We start from the raw sequence: 21,573 nt of genomic DNA, 5'->3' as shown, positions 1-21,573 counted from the left end.
TATTAACATGCATCTCACTAATGTGCATAGTGCTAAAAATGCTTTCTTTGATGAATCAGAGCCCAAAACTACTAACCCTACCTAGACCTTGGTATCGATAGGAAATTCTTTAAATTAATACACCAAACTGGAATCCATTATGGGTATTTTGCAGCACTATTAATAAGCTTGCTTATTAATCTCGTTTGATTAAACACAGCAGTGTTAATCTAGCTGGGACCCCTTGAAATGTATATCACCAGACTCAATAGACATAATTGAGGACATGAATTATGAGGCAGGTGTCCAGGTGCATCACCTGATCTTAACGACTGAGATCTATTGGTTCAGTAACACAGGCTGTGGTTATCGCAGGAGTCCATGATGGCCCTTACAGCTGTAGATATGAGATAGCATGCTTGTAGCTCTGGCAAAGACTGAATAATGCCTGAATAATGCAAAGACAGAAACAGTGTGATAAAGACTCTAAATGGATGAGAATAAAAGATTAGAACACAATAAAGGACAAGAAAGCTAAAGCTGCAGTATTAAATAGTTATTTTAATCAAATAAATGTTTTTCTTCATTTATTCTCTTGTTCCAAACCTGTATGACATTCATTCTTCTGTGGAACACAAAGAGAGACATTTTGAACAATTGTAATGGTCACTCTTTTCCATGCAATTACAGTAAGCTTTCAAGCTTAAAAAAGAACACAAAATCACTATTAAAGTATTATTAAAGTGGTTAATATGAATTGTGTGGTATATTCGAAGTCTTCAGAAGTCATACGATAGTTTTGTGTGAGGAACATATCAAAATGTAAGTCCTTATTCACCGATAATCTTCTCATCCAGTGAGCTTTTAACCGCACCAACCAGAAAAACTGAATGAGTGAAATAAATGGGATCAGTCCAATTTGTGAGCAAATTATTCAAACCGGTTTTGTGAACTAGATTAACCGATTCATTGAAAAGATCAGATTCAAAATTTAGATTCAGGACTTCGCTACTTCTCTTATGAATGTGCCAAAGAGCACTAGGCTGGATATCAAGATTTTCAGTTAAATAGCAGCATAAATTTCAGTCTGTTTCTCACACAAAGCTATTGTATGGCTTAATAAGATTTGGAATATAGTGCACAAGTCATATGGATCACTTTTATGTTGCTTTTTTTTTTTTTTTTTTCATTTTAAAGCTTGACAGAGTCAGTCCTTGTTTGTTTTACTTACACAGTGCATTCTTCGCTTTTTGTGTTTCTCAAGAGAAAGAAATAATTTAATGCAGGTTTGGAACAAAATAAGGGCAGGTAAATAAAGACAGGACTTTATTTTTTGGTGAAACTATTCCTTTAAAATGTAGTTTTAGGGTAAGAAATTGCATCCTTAGCAGGCAAAAAAAACAAAAAAAACAAAACAGGTAGAAAACAGAAACAGATATTATGAGGGTAGAAAAATTGCATAGATCCAGCCCAATGTTTACTCACTAAATGTCAAGATGTTTGATAAAGCTTTAAGTTTGATTATAATACAGCACTGAACCAAACTTGTATCAGTCCTGAAAGTACAGTAAATGCTGACAATTTTAATAGTATACACACTTCTTGTAAAGGGCACCACATTTAGAAGAAAATCACAAGTTTAGATAATAATCCTGAACTAAAAACATCACAGTCTTTTTGTCTGAGGTTTAAGTCGATGCTGTGAAGCTCAAAAGGTTTTGCTCTCTGTACACCAGTACTTTGCTAAAAACAAATATATATATATATATATTAACAAGACTTTAAAGAGGCTTATATTCAAAATAGTTTTTCCTGCTGTCAATATAAGTTAAATATAAAAAGTGGGAGTGACATAAGTCATTTAAATATGAAAGGCTGGCCAACCAAGCCTTTAAGTCTATTATGACATCACAGGCCCTACCAATCTCTATTAGATCAGAGAGGGTGAGGGGGATGAGACTAGTGCACTTGTACAGTATCAGCTGTCCTGTGACGAACAGCTGTCACAGAGTCCTCAGGCTCCTGAGACTGGAACATGGCGCTGAACTGAGCTTGAGCCTCACGCAACTGCTTCAGCATCAAAGAGCCGCTTAGTCCACGTATACAGTGCACACGCACTAACCCAGACTGACCTCCGGACAAAACCCAGGTGTATGCATCCATATTTGGGTTAAAACGAACCTACAAGAGAGAGAAAGACGAGTTGAGTTGACGACAGATGGATGTCTTCCACCGGGTGGAAGAGCTCCAATATGTCTATTAAAATCCACCCTGGGTAGGAAAGGATTTCCAAATGATAATTTGGGATATTTTACTATTTCAAATGTATACATAATACACTGTATAGAGAGTATTGATGTAGTTAGACCACACACAAAATTGTGTTATAATTTCATAGGGTCAGCTGGGTCTGTGTGCTACCCTATAGATAAATATGATCTCACCTTGTAGAGTGCGCTTAATGGCATCTGTTCCACTTTAATATCACCTTTATTCTCAGCTTGTTGCATATGCTTCGTCATGGGCCGCTCGTCACACTTAGCAAAGTTCCCCTTAGAGATAGAGAAGAATTAAGGTGTAAACAACACCAGTGGTTGAAAGAACAGCAGATAACCAGCCATACAGTAGCTGTATTACCACCAATATTTGCAGCTGGGTATCAAGTACCTCACGATATGATAAATTGAGATAAACAATTCAGTAACTTATATCATAATTGGATCGTGCCTTTGTGCATTGATAAAGTACATTTCCCTGTTGCTGTTTAACTACTGCAGTTGATCCAACATAGTTGACACCGTATCAGAGCATTGTCCTGGTGTGTGTGTCTACCGGGATGACTGAGGAGAGTTCAATTAGTCAATTCAAACATCGGTGGCTTTCTCCAGACTACGGACTCAAAGCGAACATGTGCAGCAGGCCATGAACGGATGGACGGCTGGGGGTGGACTGTTCAAGCATGAGACGAAGGAACAGATGGAGCATCCTCCCTATAGATAGACAGGCTCTATCTATCTATCTATCTATCTATCTATCTATCTATCTATCTCTCTTTCCTATATAATCTATCCAACCATCCATCCATCCATCCATCCATCCAATGTATCTACCACTCTTTCTGTCTTTTCTATGTAATCTATCTATCTATCTATCTATCTATCTATCTATCTACCACTATTTCTGTCTTTTTTATATAATCTATCCATCCATCCAATGTATCTACCACTCTTTCTGTCTTTTCTATGTAATCTATCTATCTATCTATCTAATCTATCCATCCATCCATCCATCATCCATCCAATGTATCTACCACTCTTTCTGTCTTTTCTATGTAATCTATCTATCTAATCTATCCATCCATCCAGTGTATCTACCACTCTTTCTGTCTTTTCTATGTAAACCTACCTACCTACCTACTTACCTATCTATCTATACATCTACAGTATATGTATATCCATTTATTCATCCATCTCTACACCTACAGTAAATACGTATATACAATATGGCTTTCTGTCTGTCTGTCCATCCATCCAACCATCCATCTTAGGGGCAAGACAGAGACTATACACACAGACACCACTCTTGAGCTCTCAACATTGTCTCCTGTACCCGCTCAGGTAAAATAACTAAGCCAATAAATCCAGTCCGGCCACAGGCCCTGTACTCTATAGAGCTCCAATAGATGTAAAAGAAAAATGCTTATGTGGCAACAAAAGATCAATACTGTGAAAAAATATTTTTTACATAATTTCCCATGTCATGAAGAAAATCACTCTAAAGTGATGAAATTAAAACTATGATTGCACAAAAACAATAAAAACTGGGGTCCGAAAGTCTGTTATGCATATTCCTTAGCTGATAATATGTAATGCAAAACATTTATTAAATTAGAGAGATGAAAAATAGAAGCATTTTAACTAGTTGTTTCAGACTTTTGGACCTCAATGTATATGAAGCCCAGTAAGGCTCCATTTACACCTGGAATTAAGATGCATTTTGGGCGATTCATTTGAAAAAGGATGGCAACAAAGACAGGTGCAAACAGGGTTCAAAATATTTTGAGATTTGCCCACTTCAACCACATTAGAACGTGGTCGAAAACTCATGTGATCACATTGGGCACATAGTGTAGATGCTCATCTGCATTTGAACAGCAGCAGCAAAGCACCGTCTACTCACCTGTCAATCATCCGATACGCTAAAACAAGAGTTTTAAACTTTGCCGGATGCGTGCGTTTCTGAAAGGAAATAACAGCCTGATCGAAAAAGCACTTATGATTACATGCACAAAAACTTCACGGAACTTGTGAAGCCTGATTTCAACATCCAGAGACACAGATGAGAGGCGCACATACCCAAAGCTCAGTTAATACAAGGTACACCACTAAAATAACAGAGAATTCAGTTATGCTTAGATAATTGTCTGGTATGAAAGTACCTGTATCAGAACAGAAGTATAATTCGGAGAAACGGTGTGCCAAATTTTTTGCTCTGACTTTCTGTTCTTTTACTTTTCTTGCGCATTAGCATCATGCAGTAACACAGTGACGTAATGACTGATGTATTATGTCATCATGAAATCAGAGGCTTTCCCCTTGATATCAGAACACATGTGGTTAAAGCAGGGGTGTCAAACTCATTTTGGGTCACAGGCACGATTGGACCAAGCGACATTGCTTGGGGGCCGAAGTTTATATTATAAATTATATATACTGTTTGTAATATATATATATATATATATATATATATATATATATACACACACACACACACACACACACACACACACACACACACACACACACACACACATATACACATAGTACATATTCTTTAACTTTGTTTAAATAACTTTTAAAATTATGTATTAAAATGATTAATTATCTTTAACAAAATGTTATCATACAGTATATTTTCATATTTTATCAACTTCATACGCAAAACATTTCAACAAAGTTGAGAGCAACTTGCAGAAAATCACATATTTATTCAGCCCCTCCGAGTAATTCAGTAAGTTCATTCACTGAAGGGTCCGTCAAACTGATTCAAAATGAGAACTTGTGAGCTGGTGAATCACTGTTTTAAAAGTACCGGCTCATAAGAGTAATTTAGTTATGAATCGGACTAAACCAGTCACCGTGTTTGTTGTTGAGTACAGCCAACGAACACAACGCAATAGAAAGATGCACTGTTTTGGTGTTATTTCACAGTGCATGCTTTTTTATGTCACCACATTCAATTCAGACTGCAATCTCATAACTTGGGTAAAATATAATTTCTTTAGTGACGCTGGTCGTTCAGTGGTGGAGCAAAGGAAAATCGGAGCAGGAAAATAGAAAGATGTTGTTTTCATAGCAAACACTGGGGTAAAAAGATACCAATTTTTTGGCCCAACAGCCACAGTGGCTGTGAATGCCTAATTTCACCAGCCACTTTGATTTTTTTTACCAGCTCCTTTGGTTTTTCATAAAGGTATATAAAACACCACTTCTGAAGCTGTAGTGAATTATGATGACACACATGACAATTCTTAAATGTTGCTGCATGTCATTTACTTTATATGGTTATGTATTCATCCACAAATTTTTGGAATTAAGCAATGTTGATTTTACAATGCGTGTAAACGTGAACTGCTCCGTGGAAATCAAGCGAACTAAACTTAGAGCAGCTGTTGAGATGTTCTGAGATCATTTCAAGTGTTCTCATGGATGACACTGTTCTTGCAGTTGCAAACTATTTTCAGATGACTAAAACAGCAGAAGCAGTGAGCACTCTGCATGCGCGTGTTCCATGAGAAGCACTGTGCTTATGGGCGGCAGAGCGCCTCTGAATACACAGTATACACAATTTTACTCTAAACAAAAGGAAAAAAACTGAAGTTACTAATTTCATTAACCAGAGGTTACATCACAGATACACACAAAATAAGTTGAAGGGAATCAAGCAATAATATTTACAAGAAAAAGAGAGAACCGCTCGCTCTTTGGCTGAAGCTTAAGCCTCAATAAACCACCTGAAACCGAACATAAACAGCAAGAAATTGAAACCTGCTTAGAATTAATAGTTCAATGGGATGGAAACAATGCAACAGTTATTACATCTAATATTTATCTTTGGACCTGTCCATGTTGCCATTATTTCTGTGAGAGAAACTTCACTGTGGGAATGTGTGGCCATGGAACTTGTGTCACCTTCAGACTTGTGTGGCATTCGCTGATATGCGTAAAAGAAATTCCACTGATCATGCAAGCTATAACATAGCTACATGCAACACCACAAATTGAAATGTTTATCTGTTCTGCTGTTGCTAATAAAATAATAGTATGAATACATCCTTCCCAAGTTACAGGCTAAATCAACGTGAATGTTTTCAAACAATACGTATTTATTTTTTTCGCAAATCATCCCGTGGGCCGGAGATGACTCGGGCCATATGTTTGACACCGTGGCTAAAGAGACACATATTATGACCAGGTGTAAATGGTGATGTTTCGCCTGTCCACTTCTGATTGGATTGCCCAAAACGCATCTTAAAACCAGGTGTAAACAGGGCCTGAGTCATCTTATGTTGTCTCATAGAGTTCCTCACCAGGTCCATGTCGTGAAAGTGGAGGTAATACTTTTTGATGGCTCCTTTGTAGCTCCGTGGCTCCTGTCCAGGAATACTTGTAACACTCTCACCTTCCTCCTCTTCCTCCTCTTTCTCATCTCCAGGCCTCTGACCGGGTTGAAACTGGACCTGGTCAGTTCTGTAGACTGACTGTAGGGATTGAACAATGGTTAATGTTGATCTTCTATTAAATAATGCATAAACATTAGGAAAATGTTGCCCTAAATACAAAACAAAAAAACATACAAATCTTCGTCGCCTCATAGAGCTGGGATCGGAGTTCATTTGAGGAATCAAACTAAATAAACAATCTCCACTATTGTCCCCAACAGCAACAGCATTTATCCAGTCAGACATAGAAAGACTCTGAATGGGGGAGCGAGAGGAGAGAGAGAGAGAGAGAGAGAGAGAGAGAGAGAGAGAGAGAGAGAGAGAGAGAGAGAGAGTGTGAGTCTCCATTTTGTCATTATTAGACCATTTAGTTAAACTTTTTTAAAACATATATTATACTTTATAGTTAAACTGTCAGTTACCCAAAGAGTGGCTCTTCTGGGACATACAAAGAAAGGCCTTATTCCAAGGTAACCTGAATCAAAATAATGAACCCCATGCTGTCCAAACCTATTCACGGCACAAAAAAGATAATTTAATTATAAAAGAAATCCTGTGTTGACTGAAAACTTGTTTAATATCATGTAAATATCATATTTAGAGCATCTATAAAAGCAATAGATAAGCAGACTCACGTGGCATAGCAACACTCCTGAGCGATGAAGATGCCACTCCAAAAGAGGGGCCAGTACACTTCAGGGGACAGACAACGCTTTACCGCAAAGAGGGGTACGTAGGTTTTCCTCAGGTCCCACATTTTAGCCATGCGGTCATCTCCGACTGTCACCAACAAGTTACTGCCCAACAATAGTGGATAACACTATTAACATTAAATATTTAGAGGCAACTTCACTAAACAGTTGCCCCACTTTTGTGTGGTAGGCCTAATTCAGCGCAACAATATGCGTCTTATTCACTAACTACCCACAATTTTAAGCAGGTGCAATTAGCGCTAAAATAGCGCTGCATCTTCAGTATTTAAATGAAATCATTGTCATTCCTTTCCACATAAACACAACTCCTTTTAATATAAATAAGGCTTATTATGGATTGCGCTTTAGTCACAAAAGTTCATTCTATTTGTCCAGGACAATAAACATTATGCTATTACAGTTTTTCTCAATCGCTTTGGCTCAATTCTCAAATGAGAATTATTTTTTTCAAAACATGGTTCAAATCTCTGAACAGTTAGTTTCTTGTCCACACCAGATTTGCATTTCTTATTCATTTAAGCAAATTGCATGTGTTTGGCACATGTGTGCAAAAGAGTAAGTACAATTGTCTACAGTTTGCACAATAACTAAATGCACATGGTTTACAGATGAGTTGATTCTCAGTTAAATTGTCATACTCAACTTCTAAACATTCTTCCATCGTGTGAGCCATCACATGCAAAATGATCCATTCAATTATCAAAATCTGTCAGACATACATGTATATTCCATAAATAGCTATGACATGGAATGTTTTTTCATTGTTGCGGGTGTTTTTTTTTTTTGTTTTTTTTTGGCATGGATGTCATTTTGTGGTAACTTTCTGTTCACTTTATTTGACTTAACATGTAAGAAATTTGTAAAAATGGACATGCAAATGTGAATTTTCTGTTTACATGTAACACATTGCTACAAAAATAAATTTACTGGGGGGCCTGGGTAGCTCAGTGGTAAAATACACTGGCTACCACCCCTGGAGTTCACTAGCTCGAATCCCAGGGCATGTTGAGTGACTCCAGCCAGGCCTCCCAAGTAACCAAATTGGCCCGGTTGCTAGGGAGGGTAGAGTCACATGGGGTAACCTCCTCATTGTTGCTATAAAGTGGTTCGCTCTCAGTGGGGCACGTGGTGAGTTGAGCGTGGTTGCCGCGGTGGATGGCATGAAGCCTCCACATGCACTATGTCTCCGTGGCAATGCGCTCAACAAGCCACATGATAAGATGCACGGATTGATGGTCTCAGACACGGAGGCAGCTGGGATTCATCCTCCACCACCTGAGGCGAATCACTACGCGACCACGAGGACTTAAAAAGCACATTAGAATTGGGCATTCCAAATTGGGAGAAAAAGGGGAAAAATCCAAAAATAAAATAAAAAATAAAATAAAATAAATTACTGTATACATGCATGTGCATATCCTTTATCTGTGTACTACAGTATTGTACATTATTGACTTTTCCCAGTAAACTTTTACCTACTCTAAAAAGCTCAGTGTGATACACAGTAGCATTCAGCTAGACAAAACTGACATTATTGTATAGTGCAGTAAGCAGTCAGTGTCAACAAAAAAGTAGAACAAAAATGAAATTTGTATATAACAAAAATGTCCAGGGTTGACTGCCATGGTGAAAAAAAATATAAACATTTTGACCAGTACGGCTCACACGATGACAAAAAATTTACTGACACAACAATTAGGTTTTAAAGCATGAATTAAATGTTTTGGGTGAGTTACTACATTCTGCAGACATGCAACAGAGTTGTGATATCCCATAAAACAGTTGTGACAATTGAACTTACAGTTTAAAGAATGTTAAAAAATTTGAAGACAGCGATTGAGAAAAACAGTAACGCCCAAGAAAAGCAGGCGGTAAACTGTTTTTTTTTTTCCTATAGATGATGGCAGCTGTAATTCATCAAATAATGATCAAATGATGTAGAAAAGCGTTATAACCTGGCATATATCCAAATACGTAGTGCAATCAAGTGTACTTTCGGCATTTTAAAGAGATGATTTAGGTGTCTGGATCACAGCAGTGGAGTGATGCTATATTGGAGCCAGATAACAGTGGTCTGCTGCTTTCTTTGCAGTATAGTGCAAAGAACCGACCCACAAAATCCAAATGGCATATAGCAAATTTAATTCAGCAGAGATTTTGCGTGCGCATTAGCGCAGTTGCCTGATCTGCAAAATTCCTTTAGTGAATTGGACGCTAAACCAGCACTGGGAGGGCGTGCAAATAAATAGCGCTTTTACTTGGAGCAAATGAATTCTTAGTGAATTCCCCCCTTAATGTAGAGTTGGACTTGTCATCAAGCTTTCTAGCTAGCGTCCATGTCCAGTGGATGAAAAATTGAGAATTAATGTCATTGATGTAAAAAAAGCACTGGTTCTTGAGTATGTAGTATCTGAACTTGACATGCCGTTTTTGAATTCCGGATACAAAGGTGAACTAAACGTAAGCTTCAGCAGAGGTCAAGATTATAAGTGAATAATGACATTCAGAAGAAATTTCTGTGTTTTTCTCACATATCGATATCATATGGCTTTAAAAGACTTGGAATATAGTCCACAAAATGTATGGAGTACTTTTATGGTGATTTTATGGTGTGTTTTTTTGGAGTTTAAACTGATGTCACTTCACGAGGGCAAGTAAATAAATGATAGAATTTTCATTCTTGGGTGAAATGTTCTTTCAAAGTTCAGACTGAAAAGATTGTTTTAGATCCTAAAGTAGAGGTAACCTAACCTAAGCCTGAAGGGACCCAAGAAACCATCGGGTTTTGGGCCATGTTTGAGTATGTTTTTCCAAGAATGACTTCGGGTTCGTAATTAACAAAAAAAAAAAAAGACATGTGCGAACAGACGAGTTAGGGTCTGTTCACACCGAACGTGTTTTTGTGTGCATCTGCTTTGTTTTTGTGCATCTGTTTTGGATGGACATCTTTGACCGGTGCACTGAATCTAGCTGTTTCTTTAGCGCCTTTTGCAGAATTGCTAAATTTGTTTTAGACACCGTGTCAAGGTAAAAAGAACTCCAAGATTCAAAAATGCATGTCGAGACACCTGTGATCTGTTTTTATTTGTTGCACTGTGTCTAGCTTGGTTTTAGTGCAGTGTAGTGAATTTGTATGTAAATAATTAATTACTTTGTTTACGAATCTTGGCCACATTCGGCCACCAATATATGTTGGAAATTTGGTAGTTTAAATGTACATGGGATGGGTTAAAGTGCTTGCGTACCCCCACCATTATATGTAGGGAAACAGTATGTGTGAGCTATGAATTAAATTAAACTGTCCCTGTTCTACATTATTATGTAAGGAAATTTATAATGGAATTAGTCGCGTTCGACAAACATTATAAATTAGATAAATGACAAATAACTAGATTATTTGTCGGAATAAAATTCTCCACCATTAAAATCGTAATACAACGTCTCGTTGTATCCGCTCACAATTTCTATTGTAAGGAATTCGCTTTAATAAGGGAATTATGATTAACTCTCTTATTGGAGTAATATTATTCTCATGGCTTATTGAAAATAATATTACACATATTTAGGTATAGCTTTGAAACGAAATCTTTTAAAAACAGGGATGAGATTATTTATCAAAATATACCACAGTCAAATTATCTTTGAATACAGACAAACTTTATTGCTATTCTAAACATAAACTAATCTAACACATACAACATGAAACAGGTTGGAGAGTAGTGACAGAATGTGAAATAAATGATCAATACAGAGAAAATGAACTTTATGGAGTCTGGTGACAATGCCTTAAGAACCATTTATCCTTCTTTGAGTCTACATCGATTTGCAATCGGATTACCCAAAGTATTTAACTAATACACCAGCACTTTGAGCAAAAGTCTGGAGATGTACTTGTGTGTCGTTGCGTTTCCTTGTGTTGTGTTCGTGTTGCTTGGTTCTTTGGATCTTTGTTGAAAGCTCCTTCCGTCGATGTTTTGGATTTCTGTTATGATCGAACAGTTATTGTCTGGATGAAGTGAGGCCTTCTGCTCCGTAGAGCAGAGAGTGAGAGGCTTCCTCGGACTCTACATGGCAAAGAGGATTAGGAAGAAGCAAGAGAGCCGAAGAGAGGAGACCGAGCAATGGTTCCAAGAGAGGATTCCAAGAGAGCAGAAGCAAGAGAGAAGAAAACGTTCTTTCTTGGTAGGAAAGTTTTGAACTGACATTGGCCGCACCCCCAAAGGTGTCCTGAGCCAATCAGAAGTGACTTTTCAGAGTCACATGGTCGAATGGTCTGTCCTTTTCAGAGTTGATTTACGATCCTTTGTGTGCAAAATTCCCGCTCAAAAATAGTGAATGTTTAATCATGAACTTTATATCTTGAAAGTGTTGCAAGAGACATGACATTCGTTTTCATCAACATTCTCTACATAAACAAGCAAGCATTTACATACTAAATGTGACATACTTTCATAAATATTACACGTGTAAGTAACAAAATAAGAAAATCCCTGATTACCAATCATACTGGTTAATTCATTGGTTTTACAACATGGATAATACATTACACGTTATGAGAAACCTGATTGTCGGGGTATTTTAACAGGTGAAGCCTTGAATAGTACAAGATTTAGAGATTATAATCATCGATTTGTTAGTTAGAAGTGATTACAAATCACTACACATTTTAAAAGGTACATTGGCTATAATCATTAATTTGTCAGTTATAAAAGTAATCACAGGTCAAAGTAATTTTCAGAATTATCTAGCAAGGCTAGGTATTGTGTACATTGTGGATCTAAATGCATTCTGTGCATTTTACAGGGTTGACTCAGTTAAAGTACAATGTTCATGGATTCCTTCACGAGTCTCTGTTTCCTGATATGGCCGCGGATTTATGCATTTAAGGTCACAAGGTCTTACTTGGCTATTTGATCTTACAGAGGGTTTAAGTTTGTGGAACAAAGAAGGGTTGTCCATATGGGTTAGCTCTGTCATTACAAACCCTAGTTTGAGATTAAGCAGGAATTGTAGAGACGGTCTCTTTCAGCAATTTAGGTGCCATGGATTCGTTTTATGACTCTCTAATGGCTTGGTGGGGGCTCTCTCTGATCTGTGGAATATGGTGTTGTGTTCATTTGATGGCTTCATTCATGGATAATCCTACAGCAGGTTTTACCAAGATTCAATATTCTGTACAAATTCATGCTACAAATGTGTTACATTGTTACACATGATTCCAGATTGTTCTGCCCCCAGCAAAGTTCTGGTGCCTGATAAACAGTAAGCCAATGTTTTTTTTCCTTCTGCTCTGTTGTGCTGAGGGGTCGCCCTGCCTTGTTAAACTTGTGTATGTATATTACTGTTACAAAACTGTTACGAATGTTGCCTACGATGCTTACTGAGTGGGCGGGATTGGGTCAAGTTCAAGCTTAAAATCTGACAATACCATTCATGTCAGATAGGTTCGGGCCACACGGTTTTAGTATGGTTCAGGTTTCATTTAAGGCCCGTGCAGACTTCTACCCTGAAGGTCTGCTGAAATAAATCATAGATATTGTGAAAAGCCCCATATAGGTCATTGTGTCCCCGATCATAATCCAGGGTTGAATTATTCAGGGAAGGTGGTACATCTGAAGGTATGAGGATGAAAAGTCCTTGCCTTCCTGGTGGCCCCACTATGTCACACTGTACCTGCATTTTTTAGACCCCTGGTATTAACAAAGCAACAAAGGAGTGGTGGTGGTGTTGTGGACTAAAGCACTGAACTAGTAAGCAGAAGGTTGTTGGTTTGATCCCCACAGCCACCACCATTGTGCCCTTGAGCAAGGCACTTAACTTCCAGGTTGCTCCAGGGGGACTGTACCTGTAATAAAGGCACTGTAAATTGCTTTGGATAAAAGTGTCTGCCAAATGCATAAATGCAAAGGAGCATAATGTGTAATTCATCAAGCTCAGCCAACAGGGTTCTGTTACCAGCCCCTACTGAACCTAGAATGGGGATGGTGATTGGAAGGCTGGGGCCATGATGATTTGAGGGGAGATGTTTTCTCCAACCCAAGGAGATACATTGCCATCTTAATTACACTTTTTCACTCCATTAGTCTTGAGATTCACAGCTCGTGAGGCTCTGTCTTGTGTTTCTCATGAGCGTGAGTGATGAATTCTTTAAGCATGCTTGAAGAGTCTTTACAGCTGCTAGAGCCTCTCATATATATGGGAGCAAGTGCATTGAAGGGGAGCAACGAAGGTGTCCGGACATGGTGCATTCAAAAGAAACTGTAGAGGCTCAAGTTAATGGATGTTAACATGGACAGCGACATGCAGTGACTAAGTTACCAGAAGGCATTCATTTTCAAAAAGACTTGATGATTTGAGGTGACATTAGTGACCGCAGCCATTGGTGATGCGACAAAATTAAGCAGAATAATGCAAATGTAAACTTTATGCAAATGACAGAATGTGACTCCTACCAATAGGAGTGCAAACAGTGGAGCTCATGTGGTCTGCATCCACCCAAACCAAAAAAGGGAGCTGATGCACGTTAGCATGCTGTTGTAGTAGGTAATGCAAAATTTAATTTGGGAGGAATTTATGTTGGGAATAGACAGCAAGCCTAGATCTGCTCAAGTATACAAGACACACTGACAAAGAGCTCAGAAGATTGGGGCCTGATGTTTTGAAGTGGATCTGGTTCAGTGTGTGCCTAAGGGAGGGGTCATGGGAACACCCTCTGCTCTTCTCCAACATCTGGACAGTACAAGGGCAAAGACACAGCTGATTCATTTCTAACTACAGTATTTGAATGAAGATAAACTAATGATCTGATAAGCATTATATAATGGTAACAATATTAGCTAGTGTTTTTAAATGACGAGCAACACGTTATCTTGCTGAGAAAATGTAGCTTTATATATATATATATATATATATATATATATATATATATATATATAATATATATATTTACCATCTAAACAACCATAAGCCATTTAAAGGGATAATTCACCCAAAAATGATAATTCTCTTTTATATAATTTACTCAAACTTATGCAGTCTAAAACTTGTGTGTGACATTATGTCTTCATGCTCTTTGCATGTACACGTGCTCTGCACATGCGTCGAGTGCAAGGAAGTGTGAACTTCTCTAATTATTGTGCCAAGGATATTATAGTAAAAAAGAAGTCACATTTTGGTCTGTTTCTCACCCAAAACTGATCATATTGCTTCAGAAAACATTGGTTTACACCATTTCAGTCTTATGGATTATCTTTGTGCTGCATTTATTTGTTATGGACCCCATTGACTTTATATGGATAAAAACACATCAAATATCCTTCAAAACATCTTTGCGTGATATCCACAGAAGACATACGAGTTTATGACGGTATTAGTGTGAGTAAATTATGAGAGAATTATACTTTGGTGAAGTAATTACAATTATTTTAAGCATTTTCCAAGGTCTTGTGTGTGTATAAACTCTACATCTCCATTAACAATTTCTAAAAAATAGAAATCTCCACTTGACTTCACTTGCCCCCCATAAGGAGTGGAATAAGGTGTCATTTTCCAAATTAACTTTTGTAATGTGTCTTACTGAAGTCTCTTTTAAGCACCAGACCAGACTTGTGAAACAAGTGATGCTGAAACAACACTGCATGAGGGACATTATGGACATTAGGGAATGGTAATGTATTTGATATAGATTGTGTCTGTTACTAAATGTGTAAACTACCTGGGAGAGCGGTATATAACACGAATATCATACAGCAAATGTAATCCATGGATTTGCATACAGTATACTGTGAATATCAGTGAAATAGATTTCAATCTTCCACAATCAAATATACAGTATCAGACACCATGTTAGCATAGGAAAACTTTTTACACACAATATGGAAAGGTATCTATCTGACACTGTTCCGGCTGTTACAGTGTACAGTGACCTTACGTGTTTTTAAAGGAAAAGTTCACTCAAAAATGATCATTCTCTCATTATTTACTCACCCTTATGCCATCTCAAACTCAAATCTTACTTGATCTTCGAATATTACGTAACTCGAAAGTGGATCTTACGTGTGTATCAGAAGACAACTTTCTCACAAATCAAACAAACCAAACTTTATGGTCAATCAAACCTGGGTCTGCACAAAACCTTTAATGTGAAAGTGATGTTAGATTCGTACAGACAACTCTCACCTTGAGGCTCTGCACCAGCACAGGGTTCGTATGGACTCGTCGTGGGCCAGGAAGCAGTGGTAAGGGTAAAGAAAAAAAAAACCATCTGAAGACTTGACTTTCAGCAGTGGTGACTTGCTAGCCAGATCCCACAGACCTACCACACCTGGAAAAGACAAAGAAAAGCAGAACATCACAAACATTGGTTTGGTTTAATATACTGCAAAATATATACAAAGATATTTTCAGGTTCTGTCCAGAAGTAGGAAATTCTGTTTAAAAGAATACATACACAATAGGCCTATAGACAGAAAATATATTATGAAATCACCATCATAGAAGCCAGCAGCCAGAAGGTTGTGTGGCTTGACATAGAGCCAGTCCATAGCAAAGCACATGCCACTTTGGCCTTTATGATCTGCCTGGCTAGAGCCCATTTTCAACGTCAGAACTGGTTTCACCTGCAAACACAAACTACTGTAAAACAGGCTGCCCACTAACACTGATCTAGAGCAATTTATCCATCTGTAAATGTAATGATGGCATACATAATTAAAGACACAATTTTCTTTCCTGTGTTCACATATTTCCTACTGAAATAAGAAGTTTTAAGAGCACTAGCAAATGGATGACCTCAAATCTAACAGACATATAAAAGCAACAAAACTCCAATTTTGATATCATGAGGTCTTTAAAACTAACTTTTAAATGTTTTTAATAATCGACAGTTCTGTGAAGCTATGTGATCTTGATCTTGCATCTGACTTGCAGAAGTATTTTGAGCTGCCATCATCCAACAAAAGTTGGCATAGGTCCTTCACTCTATGCTGAACTGTTTGACATTATCTGTGAGATGTTCTTTCGAAAATGACAGCAAATTTCCAGAAGATCATCTTTTGTATGCACAAAAATGTTACATTGGCAGCCCACCAGCTGGACCAGAGGAGCCAAACTGAGAACAGATTTAGTAAAAAGTCACTTCAACTGTGAAATGGAGCCAGTTCAAATGCGATCAGTGAAAATTGGGTGAAAATTACATATCCTGAGCAAAGCTATTGACATTTTTCCTGTAAGTCAGATGCTTTAGTTCTAATGCAATGAATGTGTAATATGTCACTTAATATGTGGAATGGGACAAAGGCTGTGGTTTTATTTGTAAAAATGATATTTTTGCTGACAGAGTGGATATTGACCTACCCGGCATATCAGCAGTGCTTGGCTGGGTCCTCCTATCGAAAAACACATAAATGTGTTTCTCAGCGCTGTGCACTTATAGAGGAGCATTTCAATTCAATACATGATCACATTTATTAAGCAAAACTATCAAAGGAAAAAGGATTAAATGACATGTGCTAAACTGAAATAATGTTAAGGGGAAACTAGCAGCATTTTAGCTGAGTGTTATAATTCAAAGAGGTAATATTTATTTTTGCATTTTTATCTTTATCCTTTATTCACCAAAAAGTCATAATTTAGGGTTTCATGACCATTTTCAACTCTCTCCCTGGGAAGCATTTTGCTGCTTTGCCATTAAGACTTCTATGTAACCAACGTATTTGAAAGTGAAATTATGAACTTTCCCACATATTAAACTCTAGATTTCTGAATGTTATACAGTATGTTTTCACAGTAGCCTACATCAAGCTCTTATCTCAAAAGCTCAAGACATTTTTGATTTATTATTATATGACCTCTTTAAGGATCATTGGTTAGAACCAAAGGCGAAGCAGCCACAGGGGACACGTCCCCCGCACTCTTTAAAAAGGTGATATTTGTCCCCCGCACTTTTCCAAGCTAAACCCATACTGAGTCCAAATGGTGGATTTGTATACAGTATTCTTTTCATTTTGTTACTTTGGGCTGACTGAGCGACCATCCAGCCAATCGCAGGTGAGTTTCATGAGCCGAAACAACCCTTACGTAATAGGGCGTCAGTCAGAGAGTCTACTCAATGCGGCTCCTTTCATTTCTACAAAGTTGCTTTCAACAATGCTCATTTATCCATGTTTATTATCAGCACTGATGTTGATCTAAATTAATAATCTAGAGATGAACGCACAACGAGAGTTCTTTATCGGCATATCGTTCTTGATAGGCAGTATTACATGAAATGCACTGCAGAAAACAAAAACCTCTTTTAAGCACATTGTAAGTGGAGTTTATATTAGCACATGAGTCTTCATTAAGTTATGCTCTTTACATTATGTTTGTAAGGTAATTGTTTGATCGGTTGATTTTGCCTATTTAAGCAGATTATAGATCTGTCTTAAATATGTAAAGTTATTTTTAATATCAGCTCCTGTTTTTTACCTCTATGTTGGTGTGCAGTCGACAAACTGTAGGAAAAAAGATAGATCTGCTGTGTTCTTAGAACACTTAGGCATTTTACTGAAGTCAATATATATGTAGACACACTTTTTTATACATGAAAACGTAAAGACGTTATTGAAACTCATTATACAGTGCATACGGAAAGTATTCACAGCGCTTCACTTTTTCCACATTTTGTTATGTTACAGCCTTATTCCAAAATGGATTAAATTCATTATTTTCCTCAAAATTCTACAAACAATACCCCATAATGACAACGTGAAAGAAGTTTGTTTGAAATCTTTGCAAATTTATTAAAAATAAAAAACGAAAAAAATCACATGTACATAAGTATTCACAGCCTTTGACATGACACTCAAAATTGAGCTCAAGTGCATCCTGTTTCCACTGATCATCCTTGAGATGTTTCTACAACTTGATTGGAGTCCACCTGTGATAAATTCAGTTGATTTGACATGATTTGGAAAGGCATACACCTGTCTATATAAGGTCCCACAGTTAACAGTGCATGTCAGAGCACAAACCAAGCCATGAAGTCTAAGGAATTGTCTGTAGACCTCCGAGACAGGATTGTATCGAGGCACAGATCTGGGAAAGGGTACAGAAAAATGTCTGCAGCATTGAAGGTCCCAATGAGCACAGTGGCCTTCATCATCCGTAAATGGAAGAAGTTTGGAACCACCAGGACTCTTCCTAGAGCTGGCCGCCTGCCCAAACTGAGCGATCGGGGGAGAAGGGCCTTAGTCAGGGAGGTGACCAAGAACCCAATGGTCACTCTGACAGAGCTCCAGCATTTCCCTGTGGAGAGAGGAGAACCTTCCAGAAGAACAACCATCTCTGCAGCACTCAACCAATCAGGCCTGTATGGTAGAGTGGCCAGAGGGAAGCCACTCCTCAGTAAAAGGCATTGACAGCCCGCCTGGAGGACTCTCAGACCATGAGAAACAAAATTCTCTGGTCTGATGAAACAAAGATTGAACTCTTTGGCCTGAATGGCAAGTGTCATGTCTGGAGGAAATCAGGCACCCCTCATCACCTGGCCAATACCATCCCTACAGTGAAGCATGGTGGTGGCAGCATCATGCTGTGGGGATGTTTTTCAGTGGCAGGAACTGGGAGACTAGTCAGGATCGAGGGAAAGATGAATGCAGCAATGTACAGAGACATCCTTGATGAAAACCTGCTCCAGAGCGCTCTGGACCTCAGACTGGGGCGAAGGTTCATCTTCCAACAGGACAACGACCCTAAGCACACAGCAAAGATAACAAAGGAGTGGCTATGGGACAACTCTGTGAATGTCCTTGTATGGCCCAGCCAGAGCCTAGATTTGAACCCGATTGAACACCTCTGGAGAGATCTGAAAATGGCTGTGCACCTACACTCCCCATCCAACCTGATGGAGCTTGAGAGGTCCTGCAAAGAAGAATGGGAGAAACTGCCCAAAAATAGGTGTGCCAAGCTTGTAGCATCATACTCAAAAAGACTTGAGGCTGTAATTGGTGCCAAAGGTGCTTCAACAAAGTATTGAGCAAAGGCTGTGAATACTTATGTACATGTGTGTTATTTTTTTAAATTTTTATTTTTTTATAAATTTGCAAAGATTTCAAACAAACTTCTTTCACATTGTCATTATGGGGTATTGTTTGTAGAATTGAGGAAAATAATGAATTTAATCAATTTTGGAATAAGGCTGTAACATAACAAAATGTGGAAAAAGTGAAGCACTGTGAATACTTTCCAGATGCACTGTAATTATAAGACTATTATTGTTGTCTTTTGATAAAAGTCATGCTCAGCAGCTCACAAACTGTAGAGAAATGATAGATTTGATTTGTTCTTATAATGCTTAAAACCTCTACTAAAGTCTCTTTGTAGGTCTGTAGACACAAATTTTACAGGACTAAAATTTTCTTTTGATCGTTGATTCAGTGACTAAATAATATCACACAAGACACTCATTTGTCACCACCTTCTGGCATCACCAGAAAAGGTCACTGAATCATTAAATTAATCTGAATGAATTTTGGTGAACATGGTCAAAACACTTGAGCCACTTGGACACGTTTACATCTCACAATGCACAAGCACAGAGTAAAAAATACAATTGTGCACATGCACAATTGTCATTATTGTAAATGATTAAATAATTTATTCAGGACTAGCTTGTGCTCAGTCTTTTATTTTCATGTGTGAAACAAGCAAGTGCTCCACAAGATGCCCTTTATTTTTGCAGCTAATTTTGCAAAATTACTAGTAAATAATATGTATATATTAATATATAGTGTAAAATATTAATATTATGCTGTAAGTTGTGGGTCTGTGCGAGCCACCTACTGACACCTGTGTCCCCCGCACTTTTAAAATGACTGCTACACCCCTGGTTAGAACCAATAATAAATGTTAATTTAGATAAAGGTAACTTTGATTTTTAACAAACAGTATAATATATGCAGCAAAATCTAAAATTTGTCATTGTGCAGAATTTTATATTAACTTTCTTTTAGACTGAATTGAGTGAAGGAGTGTTACACAATTCATTTTTGCAGCTGTGTTTGTTGGGGTTTGAGGTGGCACTGTATTTTGAGAAGACTCAAAAAAAAATAATGTTTATGAAAATCGCTCAATATCTCCACAGGAAGAGGGAGGTGCTGTTAGTGTGTATCTGGCAGTAGGTTTACAGATGAGAGGATTGGAGTGCTTTATAAGAGCAAGAACACTGAACTCTTTCACCCTGAATCTCACCATAATGCAATGGCACACCATGACACTTCCAGGTTGTTTCTGCCAAAGCGTCAAGTCGCTGTGCAAACTATATGTTTTGTAGAAGTTATGTGTCCAAGCATATAGTACGTTAGATTTGTTAATTTTATTTTGCTGATCTGGTACAATCAGTGTACCAGATCAGTTTGTTTCTTCACCAAAACTCAGGGACAATGAACTTAAAGCTTCTTAAACAGTGGCTCTCAACCTTTTTTGGATTAAAGCCCACCTACTTCATTCCCTTAACCACCCCCCACCAATTGCCAAATTCAAATGGTTTCCGAATCTCGTGCCGTGCTTCTTACTGGTTCTTGCGGTGCTGTAATGATAAAAGGTGCACGTTTAAGAGTTTGAGACCAGTCTGCGAGTAAACACGCCCCTGCTCTGCTCTGTACATTGAGCTGTATCCAACTTCAGAGCCATACAGGTATATTAGTGGAGGTTGTGACTCTGCCTGGCTATTTGACGCTGCGAAACCAGACACTTCAGATATTGGAGAACTGGAGAATCATATAATGGAGAACTGGTATGTTCCAAGTCTAGATAAACGTTTTTATGCAAAGAGGAACATGAGGATCGATTTGATTAATATGACTGATAAACGTTCCCCATTTCTAACCTAACGCCTCCCTCTCTACCAATTTGCTTTCAGCGCCCCTGGCATTGTTTGAACGCCTCCGTTCAGAACCCATGTTTTAAAACAATGATTCATCATCTCATTTATCAGAAAACATAAAAAATGAAGAGCTTGAGAGGGCGAACAGCATCACAAGGAGAATGTTTTTTCCTCACTTTAATGTATATTTTGATTAGAATGTTCAAACTGGAAGCGAAGGCATGCAATAATAAAAACTTAATTTGGTAAACGCAGGGCATAGAGCTAAGTCTCAGTCACGTTTATGCACCAAGTCC

The 21,573-nt window shown here is 37.9% G+C and overlaps 1 protein-coding gene across 1 annotated transcript in view; it reads right to left on the bottom strand.

Annotated features, from left to right (window-relative positions):
* Positions 1-520: 520 nt before the first annotated feature.
* LOC127410200 (general transcription factor 3C polypeptide 2-like) overlaps positions 521-21,573 on the bottom strand; it is a 36,380-nt gene continuing 15,327 nt past the window's right edge. The window contains exons 11-19 of the mRNA XM_051645336.1: positions 16,768-16,799; positions 15,902-16,031; positions 15,592-15,736; positions 7,336-7,497; positions 7,123-7,210; positions 6,836-6,955; positions 6,569-6,739; positions 2,424-2,531; positions 521-2,160 (exon numbers count right to left, since the gene is read on the bottom strand). Of these exons, the coding sequence (XP_051501296.1) occupies positions 1,939-2,160; positions 2,424-2,531; positions 6,569-6,739; positions 6,836-6,955; positions 7,123-7,210; positions 7,336-7,497; positions 15,592-15,736; positions 15,902-16,031; positions 16,768-16,799 (1,178 nt within the window). The 3' untranslated portion in view covers positions 521-1,938. The remainder of the gene's footprint in view (positions 2,161-2,423; positions 2,532-6,568; positions 6,740-6,835; positions 6,956-7,122; positions 7,211-7,335; positions 7,498-15,591; positions 15,737-15,901; positions 16,032-16,767; positions 16,800-21,573) is intronic.

This window comes from Myxocyprinus asiaticus, chromosome 19 (genome assembly GCF_019703515.2).
Source record: "Myxocyprinus asiaticus isolate MX2 ecotype Aquarium Trade chromosome 19, UBuf_Myxa_2, whole genome shotgun sequence".
Taxonomy (NCBI): Eukaryota; Metazoa; Chordata; class Actinopteri; order Cypriniformes; family Catostomidae; genus Myxocyprinus; species Myxocyprinus asiaticus.
The sequence above is the reverse complement of the archived record's forward strand: the minus strand, read 5'-3'. Positions and strand labels throughout refer to the sequence as shown.